Raw genomic sequence first — 22,140 nt, 5'->3', positions numbered from 1 at the left:
TCTCCGGGGTATACTATACATGTATAGGTTCAAGGCACTACTTTGAAGAATGTTTTATTGTTATCAATTGTCTATTGTAAGCTTAGCAAAACTGTCATAACGATACTATCTTAGCAGTACATGATATACCTTGTCTGTTTGATACTTTATTAAAAAAAAGACTTTTGAAAGTTTCACTGTATCATGAGTATAGCGCAATCCGAATTATTTACATCAGAAGTTTTCTTGTCCAACTTTTAAGCCTTCTGTGTATGTGTGTATGTATTAAATTCCGTTAAAGATAGCCTCTTTCTGTATTTAGAGCACATTCCCAGTATAACTGTATTGTTTTTCTCTCGCCTACAGAGATGGCTTGACGCCCACAAACCCATCAGAAAGCAGATCAGAAGTGAGTATTAGCCGCAAACAGCATTCCTCCTCGTCAGTAATGTACTACAAATCCTCCCACTACTTGTTACACAGATAAAGATTAATCCCTCTCCCCAGAAGCCCCATCTGCCAACTGTTTCAGTGTTTGTCCCAATTTCAACTCATCTTACAATTACAGTTTAGAATATTTTTTTTAACAAAACACATAACGTAACACAAGTGTTTGCTCCAATTTTGACTCCAGAAAAAATTGCTAAAATGTTCCAATCTGTGATCTTACAATTACAGTTTAGAACATTTTTTCAACAAAACACATACCATAACACAAGTGTTTGCTCCAATTTTGACTCCAGAAAAAATTGCTAAAATGTTCCAATCTGTGATCTTACAATTACAGTTTATACCATTTTTTTAACAAATCACATACCGTAACACAAGTGTTTGCTCCAATTTTGACTCTAGAAAAAATTGCTAAAATGTTCCAATCTGTGATCTTACAATTACAGTTTAGAACATTTTTTTAACAAAGCACATACCATAACACAAGTGTTTGCTCCAATTTTGACTCCAGAAAAAATTGCTAAAATGTTCCAATCTGTGATCTTACAATTACAGTTTATACCATTTTTTTTAACAAATCACATACCGTAACACAAGTGTTTGCTCCAATTTTGACTCTAGAAAAAATTGCTAAAATGTTCCAATCTGTGATCTTACAATTACAGTTTAGAACATTTTTTTAACAAAGCACATACCGTAACACAAGTGTTTGCTCCAATTTTGACTCCAGAAAAAATTGCTAAAATGTTCCAATCTATGATCTTACAATTACAGTTTAGAACATTTTTTTACAAAACACATACCGTAACACAAGTGTATAACAGCAACAAGAATGACACCATCTGGTAGCACAAAACTGTTGCAGATAATCAAAGTTCTTGGTGCTAAGCTTCAAAAGTCTCCCAGTACTTGACAACAGCAGAAGTGACATTAAGGAAGATATATTCTACCTTTTTTCTGTCATTGGAATGTCTGAGACACCTGCTTGTAATGCAAATTGACAACTTGGTTGTATCTCACTGCACTTGGGGCACCGGAGCTGCACTGCGGGGTTCGTTTACTGTGGCACTGTTTTGTTATTTTCGCTGATTTTGTATAATTTAGTTATTGCACAATACGTAAAAGGGTGACTTAGAAGACAACAAAATACACAAAACGTAAGAAAATTCATTCTTTATCTTCATCTACAAACCCTGCAGTGCCGCGCCCGTGCCAAAAGTGCAGTGAAATACCACCTAAAGACTGCAGAGAATTTGTCCCCTTTCTGTAACAGTACTGTATGCATCACAGGAAAGCCTGGAAAATGTATGCACCCCCACCATGCACCTGCAAGTGTGTCATGTAAATCTCCCATATGCACGGTTCCTGATGCACGTTTTTGTCCATCTCCATTTGGTCCACCCCCGCAAGGATTGAAATGGATGTCTCCCTAGATACAGCATAGTGAAGGATCTGACACCCTCTCACATCAAAGAAGAGACATTATTGATGACTGAACAGCTAAGCATTTGTTAGTAAAAGATTACAAGTTAAAAGCATTTGGCAAATTGAAATTTGTCACTCTTGATAAGGTTTATCCCAAAGGTATATCCTAAATGGCTTTAAATGTGTTGATTTTTTTATCCCAAATCACTGCTAAGATTTCATACTTAAAAAGTCTTACTCAAGATAACCAAAAGTATCACAACATTTTCAATTTCTTCACAACAAGAGTCGTTTGACTTCTGGAAATAAGTAATTGTTGTTGTAAGAGTTGTTTGAATTACTCCAGCAATCCAACTACATCTTCACACTACTATTTAGGTTTAAAACAAAAGTATGTATGTGTTGGCATCCGTCTGTCTCGAAAGATAATGGTAGACAGACAGGGTAGGTTAGTTGACCCATCTGCGTGGCCTACACATGACTTTTTTTTTGTTAAACAAATATATGATCATAGGTTATTCCAACAGAAGTGAAATCCTGGTCTATCAAACATTAATATAATCTGTTCATTCTCCTTTATGGAAGGATTTCCCAGGGTAAGCCGGGAGTTTTAGATATCAGGGAAACTTCCTGTTGAATATTTCATGTGGTGTGTTTCTGTCTGGGGCTTTTAGGGCCCATCTTTTGAGCAAAGAAAGGTACCTGGAATTTAAAAGGTATCTGGAAACTATTAATGTTTTCTTGAAATCACACTGTATCCTTCTGGAGTGATCTAAGGAACCTGTTGTCATTCAGACAATGCAATGAAACCCTGCAAGAAAACAATTACCTTAGATAACTCAGAAGGATGCAGGACAGCATCAGAAACATATTTCTCAGAAACCTTTGACCATAGATTGTATAACGCAAACTCTGCTGTCCAGGGCTGTAACTGGCCCCTCCACGTAAAGGAGGCCGGCTGGATGTTGGACGGGCTGCTATATTAATAATAAAGCGAGATTTAATCAGGCTACTTTGATCAGTGATATGATTTGAAACAAAGGGTATCATTATTCATTCCCAGATGCCATACCTTCTTGAACGTTTTGTCAATGTTGTTACAAACCAAAAGTTGCTGTGTTATGTTGCTGTGAATGTTTTGTCAATATTGTTACAAACCAAAAGCTGCTATATTGGTGAATGTTATGAAATCCTTCCTAACACACCTAGATGTACTCCTGACATCAATGAAACTTGACCTGCAGGCAGTTTTGAGCTTCTTGTGATTAACAAGCATAAACATGTACTAGTCTGAATCTTGTAAATATCATCTTGCTATGCATAGAAAATGCATGTTGTGAGAAAATGTACAGTGTACTAATCTTGCTTCCTTTCTCTCGTCCAGCGGGGTCCCCCTACAGTCTGTACTTCAGAGTAAAGTTCTATGCAACAGACCCTAGCAAACTTCAAGAAGAGTACACAAGGTGAGCAAAGTTATACTATCCTTACTCTTAGTCTTGTCTCTTTATGACTGTGATCATCTAAACTTTCCATTTGAATCACCATCACTCATTAAAATGGTACATAGTACATATCTCTAGAAAGAATTGCTTCTTTTTTTTGCATGTACATGTAGAGTTTAAGGTGAATATTGTGTTTCGTCTCCTTGTTTAGGTACCATTTCTTCCTACAACTGAAGAAGGACATCCTTGAAGGAAGGTAATTCGTCATTGAAACTTGTACTCTTGACTTGACGCCATAAAATTTTTTATGTAATCAATTCATACAAAAAAGATACATTTATCATATGGTATCTAACTATATATGCAAGAAAATAAATGCCACAATCTCAAAACTATTTAGAATATTTGTTCATCATCAAGTTAAGTGCTCTATTCTGAAATAAATAATTTTCAGACTTCTTATACACATACATGCGTGATCTAAACTATGTAAACTGTTCAGGCATGATTAGATGTAACAACTTGTAGTCATGGTAAAAGTGATCATTACTTGTAATTACATAGATCAAGCATAGTTACATGCAAATCGTTCTTGACCAGATTTCTTGTTAACTTTTCAGATTACCGTGCTCTCCACACACAGCTTCCTTGTTGGCATCCTACGCTGCGCAATGTAAGAGTGGAAGTTAAATCCTTGTATAGAAGTACATGTTTTCTGAATGTCATTGAAACTCAAACTCATTCATCTTCCATTAAGGCTGCAGTACCATCAATGATTACTAGATGGTGCTTCAGTACCTCTGATGTGCTTAGTAGTTTGAGTTTGAGTTTATAGTAAAGGCACAGTGTTGTAATTTTGTCTTTTTTTTTTTATATCAAATAAGTTACTCTAACAATCTAACTTCCATGGCAGTACTTGTAACAATTTGCAAATATGAAAACATAACTTCCTGACATAAATAGTACTCAATAACAACATGTAATGTTTACTCCTACAAGTTATGTCACCTACTAGTACTAAGAATTTTTCCCAACATAAATTATAGTAAAAAGCGAATCAGTCCGTATTCCCTGATGCAGATATATATTCCTAGTTCAAACATTGCCTGTCTGTTTTCCAGCTGAACTTGGTGATTACGACCCATCAGAACACCTGCCCGGCTACCTGCAGGAGTTCAGATTCGTGCCCAACCAGTCCCCAGAGTTTGAGAGGGAGGTGGAAGAACTACACAAAAGACATGTGTAAGTAGTACAGGTGTAGAGTGTCAAGTCTGTAGGAGAAAGATGCTAGTTCTTAATAGTCTAGCTAAAGAACATTACAGAATAAAAGACTTTGAAATTGCTACATTGATGATGACAAAAACATTATTTTAAAAGTTACCACATAATAGTAAGTCTTTCATTCTTTCAAGCTGAATTGTAGAAGAAAACATCAAAAGTCAAGGAATACCTTTTTGAGGTTCCCCCTGTTGAATCTGAAAATTACTGCATGATGCACATTGACTGAGAGTGATTGACAGTGTATGCATAGTCCATCAAGCTAAGATAAGTGTAACACTTTCGATCAGTTTAACACTTTGGATGACCTACAAGTGCTAAGTGCTATTCCTTGCGTATGACTTTTGACCTTTGAACCTTGCAGAGGTCAGCCCCCATCGGAGGCAGAGTTCAACTACCTTGACCGGGCCAAGAGGCTGGAGTTCTACGGAGTTGACCTTCACTATGCTCGGGTAAGACACAGAAGTCTTACAAACATGGTAACGTTCCAACAGGTAGGAATACCTGAGAGTGCATGACAAGTACCACAATTTTAAGTGACATGTATTAGTTTTTAAGACGTCTCAAGTTGGATTTTAAGAGATTGTAGGCAAGTTTGCTACTGCTTTTTTTTATTTGCTACATGAAATGAAAAATACAGTGTATGCATGCATGTAGCTGACTGTAGTGCTAAGGAAGCATTTGAGCATGGGTATTTTTTTATAAGGAGATGCATCTATGTCAAGTGGCCCTGAGCTATTCTAGGAGTTCCCCATTCTTTGCCAAACTGAAACTTATACAATATCTCCTATTTCTAACGAACTCCAATAAATTTTGATTGTGCCAGCTTTTCTGAGCTCTTTCCATTTCCATTCTATATCATTGTAATTCAGCTTTTACCCCGTGCTTCATCAAAATGCCTATTTGCCTCAATACTTCTTGCATCCTGTATCTAAAAACATCACTTTGGTGCAGGGTTTATCTACCTAGAATAGGGGGAAAATAGTTACTAAAGATCAGTGGTGGTTGGGTTGTCTACTGGCCTGCTTGCATGCCAACTAACATCTTTATTTGCCTTCCCTCTCTTTCCAGTACAACCATAGCCTCTCGGTGAGTCCTCCTTGTTTCATGGACCCACGGTGTTCCTTGTGTGGAACACTGTGGGTCCCGGAAGACGTAGAGTAGACTAATCTCCAGGGAGATTCCTAGTGGCATAAGATAGTATCAAAGCTGGCCAAGGAGTATAGCCGACCAGAGGAGGTCAGCCACCTGCCGTTGCTCGTCTGACACCCTAAGGCCAACTATAGTCCTTGGCCAGCTTTGATACTATCTTATGGCACCATAGGATCTGCTTGGAGATTAAGAGTAGACGTGAAGTCCCCCATAGTGAACTGTTTTTCTCCAGCACTTTTCACTGCTTTTGCATCACATGCACAAATGTCTCAGGGAAGAATGCAACCTCCCAGAATACTGTGCAAAGGACATGTATTACAAGAGAAGACATGAGAGGCAGTTTTTGTCTAGGATATATTAAAAAGATTCTAAGATTACATAGACTTTCTAATACTTTGACAGTCATTGTCATTTCAACGTACATGTATGAAGAAAAACTGTTTCTATTATGACCTTTGACAGTCACTGCCATTTGAACATATGAAGAGAATATTTTTGCTATTATGATTATGTTCTTTGCAAAGCTTCTGGGACTGCTATCTCCTCACTGCAGATGTAATTTTGCCATTCTTGTTTCAGAATATTTTGTGGTTTTCCTACTGCAATGCATGGCTTAATGTGTTTGTCAATGAAGCTTGAGAATTTTGCCAACAATGATACATTACAATTTGTTTGATGTCAAGACACTTGGATATCCATGGCCTTGCACGTGTTTGGTTTCTGTGTGTGCTTCTAAACTGTATGTTTGTGTTTTTATTTTCTTATATAGTAGAGTAGATACATTCCTCAAGCTACCGACATCTTGCACGCTGCAGTCGTCCCTCAGTAAGACATCCAGAGCCACATAGTTAAAGTTTTAAACTTTTATTCAGCCTGTCAGTGGTTTTGAACTACATGTATGCGGCTCCAGATGCCTTACTGAGGGATGACTGCAGTGTATAAGCTTGTGGAATGAATCCACTCCATTATATATGGAATTAATCCATTCTACTATATGTTTGATTTTATTGTTAATGATCAATTAAAGCTGATGTCCTGTTTGTTTGTTTATTTTCCACAGGACCAAAGTAACCTGGAGATCCAGCTGGGGGTGACGGCAGCAGGCATCAGTATTTATCAAAATGGGGTCAAGATTAACACATTTTCATGGTGAGAAACAAAGTCACGGGCTGCAAGCAACAAGATATGGTCACAGGCCAGTCCTCTGGTAGCCTGGATATATGTGCCACCTTTTGTAGTGACTGCTGGCTAAGTCTTTTCGCTTGCTGGTTGACACGCAAAAAGTTTGAGCCATTGGTTACTATAGAGGATGGTACCCAGGCTAGTCTTCTACTAATATTCTAATAAACACTAACATTCAAAGGGAAAACTCGATTTGGCAAAAAAAAAACTCTTCTTTGGGTACTTGTGATCTTACAATGTCTGTATTTTGCTTAATTTTGGAACATGGACCATATACTTAGTTGCAGTACCATACTATGAAGTATGGGGGCTCTCATAACATTGACCACATGCAAACAAGTCTATCAGCCAAGTACAACCAATAACTTTAACGATATGCAATGGCACATCACTTATATTTGTCAATCTTCTCTTGTCATGCAATTTGCACAATGAATTCTTGTTAAAAGTGGTGATTTTACCTACAATTATGACCCATATCATGTCTTTATTGTCGTTTTGTTTCATGCTCTTTGATCATTCTTTTTTTGTAAACACTGATACTGAAGATTTCTCTCACAGCTTAACCCCACCCCCAACCTACAGTCTTTCTAAGTGGAAGCTGATGATATTTTTTGTTTCTTTCAAAGTCAACTGCCTTTGGTGTCTGTCCATATTTACCTGTAGTGGCTCTTGAGTGTATCATGTTGCTTTTCCATGTTCCAGCTATGATGTTTGAACACAGAACACACACCAGTTTATCCACCCCATTCATTAAACATGCACTTGTCACTATTTACTCACTCTTACATGAAACATCCTACAACATTGATGGTGGCATTGTACAGTTTGCACATTTTCGAGCTGTTGCCTCTGTACCAGATCCTCACAAGTCCACAACACTCTATCCTTACATGTATGTCTAACTTAACAAAACTGTGATGTAATCTCTTGTGTCCAAGTTAGTCAACCCTGCCTTTCTACAGTTTGTCATTAATGCACAAGTGATTCTGTTTAAATCATTCTAATTTACATTCTCTGCCATTATGTTAGGTAACAATAATTTCCATTTCCAATAATTTTCATTTCCATTGTACTCCTTGGGCATAATCCTTCAAATCATAGATTATGACCATGCCCAAGATGCACTATTGTTCCAATCTTTAAATTGTTATCTGCCTTTTCTTTAAAAATCATTGCAAACCACCTCATACCCCCCCCCCCCCCTGCACAAAAATCTAATTCAAAATGAACCATCTGTCCTGTCCCTTGTCCTGTCCCCCAACCGCTCACCAAATTGTATTATGTTGGAACTGCAAGGCAGCGGTAGCGTAGCCTCGAGTCATGCATGTCTGCCGTCCACTTTCTCACCATAGGGACAGTGCCAGCAGTTCGATCTCACCCCATACCAGACACATGTGAGAGCTTTCCCTTAGTTTGGTTGGTTTTGCTGTAGATGTAGATGGTGCCTTGTCACTATCTCTGTGCCAGGATGTGTAAAACATCCCTGGGATAGAGATAGAGAATCTAGACACTTACTTGTGCCAAACAGTGTGACACATTGCTGTGTTTGCCCAACAACAACAACTGAGGTGTGATACCACCATCTCGTACATTGGTGTGATACCATTTGCATGGCACCTGTGCCTCACTCCAAAATGTGCCAAGTCTGGTTTTGCTATAGATTACAGGCATAATGTTGTAGATGTAGAAGGCAAGTTGGACATTGTCCTAAAACTGTTATTGAAGCCCATTATGCCTGTCACAATCAGGCAGTTTGAAAAAATTCTGAGAGACATCTTCACATGACTAATGCCTTGCCACAACTGATTGATCCATGCAACTCACTATAGTTGTAGTTCTGTAGTCTGTAGGTTGCTGAACATGCTGAGTGTGCCGTGCAGAAACAATCCCAGTAATACAGCTTTGTTAAGTATTGCCTTACTTTGTATTACTGTGTTGTGCAGGGCCAAAATTGTCAAGATTTCATTCAAGAGAAAACAGTTCTTTCTCCAGCTACGAAAAGAACCGGTGAGTTGCTCAATATTATCTACATTCAGTGCTTTATATCTATGTCCTCATTGTCTACCAATTTTCATTATGCTGGAATAATAACTCTTTTAACTCCTGTGATAAACTACACTTTCTCTTGAGTGTGTGTGTGTTTTCTTAAATGTAAACTTCAAGGTAGATAAGATTTTCAGGAAAACCTACTGGAGAAATAGAGAAATTATTCTTGTAATGTTTTTACTTGACTATGTTGTAATGTTACAATACAGTAGCCCCTGGCTGCAAAGAGTGAGTAGTCGGCCCACCCAATAACCAATAACCAATGTTGCAATTTTGTTTGTGCGACACAGAGCGATGATAGAGAAAATGCCATCGGCTTTAACCTGGCGAACTACCGTGCCTGTAAGAACCTGTGGAAGTCCTGCGTGGAGCACCACACCTTCTTCCGCCTGGACACGCCCAAGCTGCCTTCCCGACGAAACATGCTCACGCTCTTCAAACTAGGCTCCAAGTACAGATATAGGTATGGGTGTGTGGGTGTTATTCCATAGGGCGGGTATACTGGCTATACAGTACAGAGACAGGTATGGAGAAGCGATGACATTTTGCACTGTTGATGCATTTACTTTCGTGGTAAGAGGGAAAATGAAGAAGCATTTGAAGTTTGCAGTTGAAACAATTCTTTAGTGTAGTAGAATTACAAAACACATTTTTGCAGTGTTAAGACTTCACAAAAGGTCACCAGGAAAACCAGGATTTGTTTTTCTGTCATGAGTCAGAGTGGTTTGTATCATCGGAGACAAATTCCAACAAGAAGAAAATTGGTTAGAAAATGTATATTGGGCTCTAGTTGATGGTTGGTAGGTCTCCATATATATTGATTCATAGTTCTTCACTTCAACAGGACAGTGTTTTCTATCCACAATTCTCACTTATAATGATTTCCTCTGCATTTTTTTTGTATGTGTGTTCCTTCGTTTTCACTTTAGATAACATTATATTCCTTCAAAGGGCAGTTGTCTTCTCTACTTTCACCCCAAACCAGGCCTTAAGTAAAAGTGAAAGTGTGAAAGACAGCTTGTCAATCATTCTATTGCAGAGGTCTCTTCCGTATGTTCAAGTTGGGGTCCAAGTATAGATATAGGTGGGTGAGTCAGTTAGAAGGGGATGGAGTAGCATGGAACGTTCACTCTTCATTCTGTTGCACGGAAAAACCAAGGCACGGACTAATAAAGATCAGGGAGGTTGAAGATGTTGAGAAATTTATTTTTTAATTTTATTTAGCCAGGAGATACATTCTCAGGGTATTACTGTGCCCCATGGACTGCTGCATAATATAGAAGATCTTTGCAAAAAAGCTGACAGAAAAGATGATACAAACTTGTGACAAAAAAAAAACTTTAGGTAGAACCCTCCCCCATCTGATCCTTATTGGTCTGTGCCAAGGTAGGTTTGTTGTTTGTTAGGCTATGTTGTATGCTACTGCTGATATTGCAACATATCAAAAATTTATGTATCATTTGCATGGTAGAATAGTAGGGGAGTTTATTGTTGCCTTTGAAGCATGATGTTTTCCTAACATTAATCAACATTAATGTCTTACAACAAAGAATGTAGCACTACAGATGGAATGGGACTGTTTTCTGCCATGGAAAGGAAAACAAATTTACTTTAAAATATTTCATTTTACATTAACAAGCGTGCATTGACTGTGACAGTTTCTAGATAATGTTTTTCTTTATTTTTTTTTCTTTCAATTGTTTATGGCAGATGGAAGGAAGGGAATACGTAAATGTTCCTATAATAATTGTTGTTCTTTCTCAGTGGCAGAACGGAACGACAAACAATAGAACTTGGCAAAGAAGAAGGGAACAGAAACAGACAATTTAACAGGTACACAGTATATAAATGCATCCAACATGTCTTGTAACAGACTAACACAACACATTAACAGTTTGCAGAAAACAAGACCATGTACTCCACTGCTGCACATATGTAGTATTTAGTGGGTTTCTGTAATGTCTTGTAAACTCTCATCTTTAGAAAGCATTGCTGGTAGCTAGTTTTTTTTAAGCAACTAAGATGGATTTTGTAAGCTATGTTACAACAAAAGAGATTTAAATCACAACTCACATCAAAAAGATTTAGAAGTTTGCAAGCACATGTCAGTATGATTGCCATTGTGACATAGAATAGCGTGTAACCACTGTTACCGGTTGTTTCTGTTTCCCATTGTTACACCTGTGTGTCTTTGTAGTGTCAAAAAAATGTCTTCCTCTGGTAGAACGTTTGCGCTTTGTTAGAACAACCCATCCATGTCCGCATGTCTCTCTCGTGTCGTTTGCTTCGCTTGGCTTTTCGTTGGTCACGCTTTGCCCACATATTCATCCCCAACACTTGTGCCCTTGTGCGACAATCAAGGAATCCTTTCTTCAGGACTCCCAGCAAGAGGTACGCCAGAAGAACCATCGGCGGGATCACCAGGGACGTCATCAAGGACGAGATCCGGAATGAAGAGATCCGCCGCTCGCTCGTGCACCAGTCCCAATCCATGTCTGCCCCAGGGCTGAGAAATATGTGAGTAGAGTCTGCTCCTGCTTTTTACCTCCATGAAAAAATGGAGGTATAGTTTTTGGTGTGTCTGTGTGTGTGTCTGTCTGTGTGTGTGTCTGTCTGTGTGTCCGCATATTTGTGGTCAGCATAACTCATGAAGGGTTGGGTGGATTGGTTTCATACTCAGTGTGTTGGTAGTGTGTGATGAAAGCTGGAAATGATTAGATTTTGGGCCCCCTAGCGGCTCCCCTTAGTACTGCAGCGCAACTTCCGGTTTTGCTATCTCGGTGTTCTGAACATGCTATGGTCACGATTTTTCAGTATTAGATAGCTCTTGTGCTCAGGAAGAAATGACATAAGTTTGGGCCCCCTAGCGTCTAGTTATGGGATAGCAGGGGCATTTTTGTCAAAAACTTCTGAAGAGGATAACTCAAGAAGGGAACGGCGGATTTTCATGATTTTTGGTATGTAGGTACCTTAGACAATGTTGTACAAGATAAGATACTCATTATGCAAAATAGGAGCACATTTGCATAATTAATGAGAATATTCTATCATAGCAGTTTTTTCAATGTATCTCTTGTTCCAGACATGCTATGGTCTTGACATTTAGGTGGTATATAGCTTGTAGCGCCATAAACAAGTGGGGCAAGTTTCAGCCCCCTAACATTTAATTGTGGAACTGCAGGGGTGTTTTTGTCAAGACACTCCAAAGAGGATAACTGCAGAAAGGAACAACGGATTGCCTGCATTTTAGGCATGCAGGTAGCTTAGGCAAAGATGTTCATAATGATATACATGTTATGCAAATGAGGACTTTATTTGCATAATTAATGAGGAAATTGTATAGTTCCATTGTTTTCAATAACTGGACCTCAATACATTTAACACATTGTTGATTATGATAGGTGGAATATAAGCAGATACCAAATATGGTAATGAGGAACTTATTTGCATAATTTATGCAAAAATTGCAAAACCACTTTGATTAATAATGGGAATTTTATAATTGTGACATATGTACGTTATTCAATGATTAACAACACCATGCATAAATTATGTTAATGTTTTAGTCAATTGCATGGAATTTACGAAAGCTCTAAATTTTCATGGAGGTATGAGGTCGCCGAACTCTAGTTATTTATGTTTTCATGCAATTTTTGCTGGTGTGTTTTTTTTCTTCCTCCTACCAGAAAAGGTTTACAGAAAAGGCTAGGCTGTGCACCAGGCCTGGCTACCTGGGCTGTCTACCTGGACTGTCTATCATAACAGGCTACTCAAATACCCCCATTCATAGCCCCAATTCTCTTTTCACTCGCACACACTACTTTTGGGTGAGCCTGATGACAAAGTATCGTGTGCGAGTAGCTTTACTCATGGCTAGAGGGAAAACATCTGCATCTTTGGAAAAATGCTGCTTGGTCATTTTCTTTTCTGTTTTACTTTGCATTCAAGAAAACAGAAGGAAAACATCCATTCATAGTTTTGTTTGAATACCTCTCAGAGTATTTGTTTTAGGCTCTGACAAAATATAGTAGATGCTACCTGAAATGTCCGACTGTTAACAACAATTTGATAGTTGCTTTAGGATCTTTTATATTGTACACTTACTATCCAAGTCAGTTGAAGCATTGTTATAACTGTTACAGAGATGTAGAGGGATAAACAATGTGTCATAAGATAAAAGCTATCTTAAAAGTCAACAAAACAAAAGGGTGATGTCTTACACTTGACTCAGTTCTGCTGTAAAGAAACTTAAAGAATTATGTTAGTGTTGCTAGGTGGTAGAAGTTTTGTATGGTAAGATGATCATGACATCTCTAAAAGTGATCCTGCCCAACTGCATATTGTCATGATCATGAATTGAACAGAATATATGTATCACTGCTGGATAGCACTTGAACCCTAACTTTTCTCCATTTTGCACCTTGTGTAACAGTAATGGATCTGCTGAACTGCTGGAAAGAAGACCGCCGTCCATGTCCTCACCCACCAAGGAGATCCCCATCAGGAGGGCGTGGTCAGACGGCCACCAATCAGAGGAAGAGTAGGTTTTGTCATTCTTGGGCTAGTCCATATGAAAGGCTGTTGGGGGGCGGCTCAGAAGTTGTGACATTTTTGGTTGAGAGGGAAAAGAGTATCAGAAATTCTAACTACTAGTATATGTAACTATAAGCAAAATGCGTTGATGAAGGTTAGACATCCAGGTAATAAGATATGCCAAAAAACGGTTACTCAAGCAACTGGATATGATATTGGAAACGGTCAGACGTTTCAGTCAGCCATCCTGTATCTTTGGTCAGTGACGCTCCAGACATATCTTTTTTTGGAGAGATTCAATTCACAGCTAGGATTTTGGCGTAATATGGAGAAAACATGAAAAGTCATTCTTGACAACTTTTACGTCAAGTTTTAAATGGAGCACCCCTAAAACAACTAACATATGACTGGACATTGTCAAGAACTACTAATTGACATTGAGATCAGTATCATGCTTCTTGAGCTTTGTTCCAATTGCACATTTCGACAAAATAGATGCTCATAGCTGCAAATATTCACGTGGGACTTAAAATACAACATGCATTTGAATATGTTGCAATATACATCGTAGTTTCATGAATAATATACATTTTTCATGTAATGGATTCCTAAAAAAAGCATCTGATAAAAACATGCAGACTGATACAATTTTTCCCAGAACTAGCCAACCCATTTTCTCGGAGAAATCGTCCTTGTTGAAAACTGTATGGTGTACACTAGTAATGCATGACATAAAATGATATATTTGAATATTTAAAGCATTCAAAGAAATACTGGACAAGCATCTGGAAAAAACATCCAGTGACATGCTATTACAGAGCTCTGGACAACCCGCACAGACCAGAAATGACTGAAAAGAAATTGAAGACTGGCCCACATTTTCAATTCCTATCTAGCTGCAGCAGTACTGTGTGTGTCTAGAATAATCTCCAAGCAGATCCTACGGTAGCATAAGATAGTATCAAAAGCTGGCAGAGGAGTGAAGCTGACTTAGGAGTGTGTTTCTACATGGCAAATGGACACCTCTTGGCTGACTACACTCCTTGGCCAGTTTGGTACTATCTTATGCCATTGTAGGATCTGCTTGGAGATTATGTCTAGAACACGAGCAGTGCCATGCGTCAGAGGTCAGTGACCTCGGTGACCTTTATACGTGTGAAATGCGTAACGCGTGACTGCTACAAATTGCGGCCTGATTGTTGATTAGTCTGAGGGCGGGCGGGATTATTTCTAGACGTCTGGTCACATCCCTCAGGTGCTGAGAATCTGTTTTGCTCTCTCAAACACGGCAGACATAGCTGTTTTGTGATTGATGTTTTGTTCAACAACTACGAGCTACTGTAGTATGCTACACCTCATCTTACCTTTGAGAATGTAAGTTCTTTTTTTTCAAAGGCTTTCTAATGCAAATTTTCACCTTTTGGACGCAAAATATGCATTACTAGAAAAGAGAACAATGCTAGTCTTCAGGCATGATGTAACTGTAGATTGGAAAAGTGTATCTGTAATAAAAATGTATGTTTTTTATGTGATGTTGCAGTGAGGGAGGTTTCTCGCCAGACTACATTACGCGGGGAAAACAGTTCAAGGCCTACAGCGAAGACGGTAGCTTCACAGAGAAGTCATATGAAGTTCTACCGTCTTACAATGAAAACTTGGTAAGGCCTGGCTTTGTCTGTACTTCTTCGTCAATGTGGAAACATAAAACATCAAGCCTGTGCTGTTGGCACTCCACTATGTGTTGTTTTTATTGCAATTTCAATAAAGAACAAAACCATTAATTTTCCCAATAGAATTTCATCTCATTCACAGTTTTTGTAACACTAAAATATTTTGGTCACGATTTTTCATTTGTAGTGTTTTGGTATTTTACCGGTCACAGTGCAAAGGGTGAAAAATACTTGTTATTGTTGACTAAATTCTTCCCTTATGATTGTAAGCCACAACATTTACACATTGCACATGAGAATATGATTGTGTTTTCCCCAGCCGAATGGGAACTTGGTCGCAGACAACAGCATTGTTCTCATCAGGATGAAACCAGATGAACATGGAAGGTTCGGCTTCAATGTCAAGGTACTCACTCGCACACGTACATTTTTGTATTCTTAGAGAAAACTTACATCTATCTTTCAATTTTGTTTTTCTACATCTGTTTGCCCAGAATGATGACTACATGTACCTGTATACGTGGCTACATATCACTAAGTCTTGTAGTGCTGGTAGTAGCATCTATCATTATCTTTCTGCCTTGCTTTGCCTTTTTGTTTGTTTGAACATAAAATTATGATCATTCATGAGAAGCCTGCAGGCCATTTCTCATATATCCTTGTGCATATGTGTTGGACTCTGTACAAAAACATTAGTGAACTAGATGAATACTGGAATTGTCTGGAAGTAAATCTCTGGTGTTTTTTTTATCCAGTTGTATACTGACTGAAGTACAGAGACTGAATTGTATTTGAATATTGTTTACCTGGATGTCTGGCCTTCATAAACATAACTAGTTGAAATGTGCTACCATTTTCTACGTTCAAAAATCTTACTTATGTCTCATGTTTTTTCTCTAGGGTGGAGCAGACCAGAATATGCCTATCATTGTGTCCAGAGTAGCTCCCGGCACTCCAGTAAGTAACGCAAATGTAAATACCCCAATATTCTTGGTTAATATATAGTTACAGAAATGGTGTAGGAACATGCTAATGCTACATGTGAACATCACTGATCATGACTGTCAGTAATACAAATGTATCTGTATATTATTCTGGGCCTACCATCACCCAAAAAGAATCTTTAAATATATCAGCTCTAGACCAAAAGAATTCATGTCGATACATGCTGAGTTGTTGCCTATTCTTTCCCTCTCTTGGCAAAACAACAGTTACTATAATTATATAGTTTCAACAGTTTTGCCGACAGAGATGAAATATTTTACATACTTGGTCTTAATTTGTTTTTCCCACTTACTGTCAGTACATGTATATCACTACACAGATGAAAATTTTCGCATTGTACTTCATCCCCGTTTGATTGAACCACTCACTGTATATCACTAACTACACCTGAAATATATATATATAATATATTCACACTGAGTGTACTGATTGTCGGCCATGTTGAATGGATAGCCTGGAAGATGGCAGACAATTAGTGTTTTACACAATCACATTGCAGATTTATAGGTCAGCCTCATTCAGGTTCTAGCAGTAACAAGCAGGTAGAATTGTCCTGTATGAACCCTAAGAACATATTACACATTACATCTGTCTCTCTCTCTCTCTACTCTCTCTTTCTCTCTTGCTCTCTCTCTCTTACTGCCTCTGTCACACACACACACACAAACGCACACAAACACAAATGTACACATTCTCCCTCACACGAACGCACACACACACATACACACAAACATGATAGTTTTTGTAATACTGAGCGTTTTCCTTAGTTTAAGCAGGTGAACACTTGTTGTGCTATCATTCTATTGTGCTATTATGTTCTCTATTTGGTGGCTGGTAGATTGTTCTCACTATGGCAGGTTTAAAATGGTAGATATTGTGCTTGTCTTTTGCAGGAAAATACATAATTCAGCAACCATGTCATATTTTACCCAGCTGTAGACATTTATACCAGTTGATCATGAAATTTTAGCACTTAAAATTTCTGCCAAGCAAATCTTAATATCCGACTTTGATTGTTTATCCTGCACTGCCACCATGGTAACAATGGTGCTCATTTACATATCTGAGTAAACAAAACATAAGGTTAGACATCATGTGGGCCCAATCAAAGACTCATTTCCTCAGTTTGATGCTGACATGTTTCTTTCTTTGCAAATAGTGGTGATATGGAAATCATGATGATTGTGAAAACAAAACAGAGTCTAGCAGTCTTCTCACATGAAGATTTGTGACAACAGAGTACATTAGTTATTAGTCTGGATACATGTGTCTGTCCTAGAAATCTTGTTGGGTTTTTGGCTTATTCAACATAAATGTTATCTAAGGTGTTGTTTTTTTCAGTGATATGATTTTAGGGTTTTGCAACTTGCTTTGTGGAAAACTTTCTCTTCTCACTGTGCAACAACGATCATTACTGATATGCACGTGTGTTTTTGTAGTTCTTGCCCCTAGGCTTGGAAAACCTTATGTTATGGTTGCTTTACTAAATGCACAGTGCACAAATATTGATATTGTAGGTGTATCTACTGTTTACAGCACAGTTGCTTTAGACTTGAGTATCAATCAAACCAACCAATAACAATAATTGTATAGTATTCCTGAAAATCGTACACAATTTTATCCATGTATTAGTAAGGGGAGTGATTGCCTGATGAATAGGTTCTAAATAGGATGTGCTTTTATCTCATTACAGCCCGGCTTGTGTTTCATGTGAGCCACATTAACCCTAATTACATTAGCCTAATCACCTGGGGAAATGTTGGGCCTACACAGATTGCCTTTTGTCTTTCGAGCAGAGAGTGGTAATAAGTGGGCCAGTGTCTGCCCTTTATCTTATCTTTGGTCTCAGGTTTTGAAATTCATGAAACATGATTTTGTTTGTACAGTACTCATGCAATGCATGTCTTGGCACCTCCCCCCCCCCCCCTCGCTTCTTTTAATGCTTCCGTGCTTCCAATTTCTCGACAAAATTGAGTCATCTTAATTACAACTTTTAAGTGGAGAAAAGATTTCAAACATTCTTTCTAGTAGGAATTGTAAAGAAAACTAAGTATGCATTATATCCAATTTACATGTACATGTAACTATGAAGATCAGCAAACAGTAACTATGAAGCCTTGAAGTTGAATATAAAATAGATCACAGTGACGTGTCAAAAGACGTTATATAGTTTTGAATATAGATGTATAACGCCCTTGATGTGTTGAAGTGATTGAAATATTTTTTGCAGGCAGGTGACTCTTTCTGGGAAAAAAACTATTAAGGCACTTCAGATTAATGCTAAGTGTTTTGTACATTACCAGTAATGATACGAAGAGTACTCTTATTACCCTTGACATAATGGCATGCCTACCATAAGTGGTAATACCATTAGCACTATCCCACTTAGTTACAGTGGTAGTGGCCATCAAATATGTGAAAAGCTAATCAACGGTGCAAATTTGAGAGGACTGTTTTGAGGCAGTTCTGCATCAGAAGGTAGATCGGAAAGGAGGCAAGTCAGGGTGTCCAACGTTGTGGGTCTTCTGCATCGGATTTTTCCTGGGAAGAATTAGACATTTGCTGCAGTTCATCTCAAGTACTTCAAGGAACTAGAGAACAGATATCCTTCATGATTCCAGTGGACCACATTTGCAGATGTGTTTCTGTTCTAACTGCTGCCGACGTAACAAGGAACATTGGCAGACGCTGAGCTTGTGTAGTGCGGATCCTTCCGGACTAGGCTGCTGTGTACACAGTCGTTGTTTGAACACTCGTACTGAGTAACCAAACTTTCCCCACTGTTTACATCAGTCTGAGCCCTGTTGAATCATCTGTCCTGACCTGCACAAGTGGGCAGAGCGTTTCTACAGCATTGCAGGTAGCTGAAGTCATCCTACACAGCATCCAGTTTTTTCTACGTACCAACAGAAGTTTGGTGCTGTAAGTGGTGGATTCCATACAGAAGAACACATCGTCCATTGGAGTAGAAACAATCAAACTGACAAACCAGTAGAAGGAACAGTGTGGCGGAGGATTGGAAAACACTCATTTCTTTGGAATCAACGTACTGACTGCATATGAACCCTTCTGAAAGACACTTGGACTAGTTTTCTGTTTATCTCATAACATATTACTAGCACTATTCCCTTCTCTGGACGTTATTGTACATGTAGGTCAAACCATAGCGGTGGGGTATTTTCTCTAATCAGTTTTGACAGGACTTCTGATCATAATAGATTTTTATCACGAAACTGAAAAGTTGCAGGTCTTCTCAGAAAGAATCATATCCCTGAGGGCATAAAAGGGAAACCATAGAAAGCTGATGCAGCAGTCTAACCACGTGCCAATTACACTGTTAACACCTGATTAAACAGTTGGCTAGATATCGTTTATGTACAAAAAACTGTGTTGATAGTTCTGAGCCAAACATCAAAGCCATAGGATTCAAAAGAGTCCGTGTTTTGATCTGCATAAGGGAGGGGTGGGTTGCGAAGAAACAGGAACCCGCTGTCACAAAGGAGTCTAGGTTAGTGGGATTAGCCAAACAAAAGGAGGACGACCTAGTACTAAATACGTCTTCTACAGTGGTAAATGTCCCCATTATCTAATTGTTAGCCTCCAGTGTATTAAGCTGTTAGGTGCCCAGTCAGACTGTCTTGTTGGCTTTTCTGTAATATTTTTCGTGTCGTGACATCGAGAGAAGGTATATTGTACCAGTGGTTGAATGTATTTCACTATCACAGTTTTGGGGAAGAGTATTCACTGACTCAGCCAGGTAGGAATTTCTTCTGTTTTCGACTGACACCGGTCAAGTCACTTCACCATGACAAAATACCAATTGTTGACATCCTCCAAACCGAGTCTGTACTACTATCTAGACGTTCTAGTCGACAAATACTTCCTGATCATACTCCTGTTCATGTGTTTCGCGCACTACGCTGCGGTCTTCGCCATGGCGGCTCTCGGCGTGTTGCACGAAAAGCTGCTGCTCGCCGTGTATTTCTTTGACGTGGCGTTCATAACGTCGTTGATGGTGTACTGGGCATATTTCAAATCCACCCGAGCCCATACCCTCGCAGCAGGGACAACTATGTGAAGGATGTAAAGTACAACATGATGTTTGGAGGGGTAAAAGTTGGTGATGGTGATTTGATGTCAAAGTTATGTGTAAATGCAAGATAACATTTTGTTCTCCTTGCTATGTTGCCATTGATCAGGGTGTAGTTTTGATGTTAGTTGAGAGTAGACCAATTTAGATTGTGGCGTACACGTACCACACGTACCATGCTTTCTTGTAATATGTCTCCAGATATAGTTCAAACGTTGCGTGTTCGCATGTGCTGTATGAATATGCAGGATGTATTGCAGTCGTATCCGTTACAGCCTCCCTGTGCGTCAATAAATAATATATATGCATACATAGATACGTAAATGCAGGTCTGTTTGACGTCTTCGAGTGACAATATGGTATGTAGATTTGGAAGTTATTGTCCATGGCAACAAGAGGAGATATAGACTGTCTACATTACAACATTTGGAGTAGTAATTTGTGATGCTTACATGTATGACGTCTGCTGCCGTGTGGAAATTAAAAGCTCTTTTTTGTGATACAACAGATTGTTTGGTGACGTCCTGTGTGGTACATCCAGTGATGCATATATACTGGTAGTCATCATATCATGGGTGAAAGATTCGTCGGGGAACTTGATTAGACTGAGCACTGGGGGCAGGTTTATGTAAAAGAAGTGCCGGTGCTGTCTCATCGAGCGAGTATCAGCGAGCCAGATACAGTTTTGGTTACCGTGGGCAGCGGTTGCCATAGTGCGAACATCGGCAGAAAATAAGTGAGATTAGAGCAGAAATTATACAGCTGTTGATATCATTTGACAGTCACTGGTGTTGCTAGGGAGATTGTGAAGGTAGGGGCAATGATCGGTTGTGCGATGGGCTTTTCCGTCTCCAAACCACAAACACCCGCGAAGTCCAGTTTCTCCCGCGACCATTACTGGCGACAGCGTTCTCAGTGTCTGCAACTTGCAGGCCCGTACGAAGAGCTGTCTGAAACAAGCGATGAAAGCGTGAATGTAAGTATGACTCCACGGCTGCAGTGATTTGACTTGTCAGGGGGCAGCCATGTTGTTTTATAACTGTCCTGCTAGAATAGTTATTTAGCTGGAAAGGACTCTGTTTCACTTTGGTGAAACGTACATCAATAGATTTGCTAATGATAGCTGTGAGTCTTATACCTCGATCTAGTTTAGATCAACAGGGCAAATACCGGACTCTAACCAGAGAGACGACTGTTGTCAGGAAGACATTGTAGTGCATTTGCAGTTTATAGTTATAGCAAGTACAACGTACATGTGTATGTCAGGCCATACAAAATGTCTGCTTCAATATGTGTATCTTCAACATTTTACCCTAAAACAAGAGTCATCTAGGGTCTGTAGTACTTTTTATATATTTTTCACTAAATGCCTTAAGCATTTGAAGGATATTTCAGTGTTTCCAGCAGTTTGGTATACATTATTCAGGTGATGAAGGTATGGGATATATTGTGTACAGGACTAAGTTTGAATATACTCCAGGTACATGTACTCACAACAACTCCTAAGAGTACACACAAACACACATTTCTGTCACAAATACAACACAAACATAATATAAACACTGTTACAGGAACATGTACTAGTACATAATTTTTTACTACATATCAACATGTACATATGTATTTTATTTTGGCATGCCACAACAGTATTCCAGCAGATCATGATCTAGAAGTGTTTCTGCCATGTTTTTCCAGGCAGACAAATGTGTCCCGCGGCTGAACGAGGGCGACCAGGTTCTCCTGATCAACGGGCGCGACGTTTCGCAGCACACGCACGAGCAGGTGGTGATGTTCATCCGCTCCACGCGGGAGTCCCACACGGGAGAACTGGAGTTAACAGTCAGACCAAACGGTGAGGGACATGCCATTAGTTTGTGAGGGACGA

General features: G+C 39.0%; 1 protein-coding gene across 24 annotated transcripts in view; it reads left to right on the top strand.

Annotated features, from left to right (window-relative positions):
• Window positions 1–22,140, top strand: part of LOC118423807 (tyrosine-protein phosphatase non-receptor type 4-like) — a 52,109-nt gene that overhangs the window by 19,338 nt on the left and 10,631 nt on the right. For 7 of the 24 annotated variants that reach the window (XM_035832062.1, XM_035832059.1, XM_035832061.1 and 4 more), the window contains 19 exons: window positions 346–388; window positions 3,239–3,317; window positions 3,508–3,552; window positions 3,917–3,969; window positions 4,418–4,538; window positions 4,939–5,068; window positions 5,646–5,663; window positions 6,787–6,875; window positions 8,264–8,305; window positions 8,855–8,918; window positions 9,248–9,420; window positions 9,997–10,041; window positions 10,722–10,790; window positions 11,319–11,474; window positions 13,390–13,497; window positions 15,031–15,148; window positions 15,480–15,566; window positions 16,061–16,132; window positions 21,951–22,107. In XM_035832062.1, coding sequence (XP_035687955.1) covers window positions 346–388; window positions 3,239–3,317; window positions 3,508–3,552; window positions 3,917–3,969; window positions 4,418–4,538; window positions 4,939–5,068; window positions 5,646–5,663; window positions 6,787–6,875; window positions 8,264–8,305; window positions 8,855–8,918; window positions 9,248–9,420; window positions 9,997–10,041; window positions 10,722–10,790; window positions 11,319–11,474; window positions 13,390–13,497; window positions 15,031–15,148; window positions 15,480–15,566; window positions 16,061–16,132; window positions 21,951–22,107 — 1,669 coding nt within the window. The remainder of the gene's footprint in view (window positions 1–345; window positions 389–3,238; window positions 3,318–3,507; window positions 3,553–3,916; window positions 3,970–4,417; window positions 4,539–4,938; window positions 5,069–5,645; window positions 5,664–6,786; window positions 6,876–8,263; window positions 8,306–8,854; window positions 8,919–9,247; window positions 9,421–9,996; window positions 10,042–10,721; window positions 10,791–11,318; window positions 11,475–13,389; window positions 13,498–15,030; window positions 15,149–15,479; window positions 15,567–16,060; window positions 16,133–21,950; window positions 22,108–22,140) is intronic. The other 17 variants (XM_035832041.1, XM_035832052.1, XM_035832042.1 and 14 more) reach the window with 16 other exon arrangements.

Source organism: Branchiostoma floridae, chromosome 10, assembly GCF_000003815.2.
Source record: "Branchiostoma floridae strain S238N-H82 chromosome 10, Bfl_VNyyK, whole genome shotgun sequence".
Taxonomy (NCBI): domain Eukaryota; kingdom Metazoa; phylum Chordata; class Leptocardii; order Amphioxiformes; family Branchiostomatidae; genus Branchiostoma; species Branchiostoma floridae.
The sequence above is the reverse complement of the archived record's forward strand: the minus strand, read 5'-3'. Positions and strand labels throughout refer to the sequence as shown.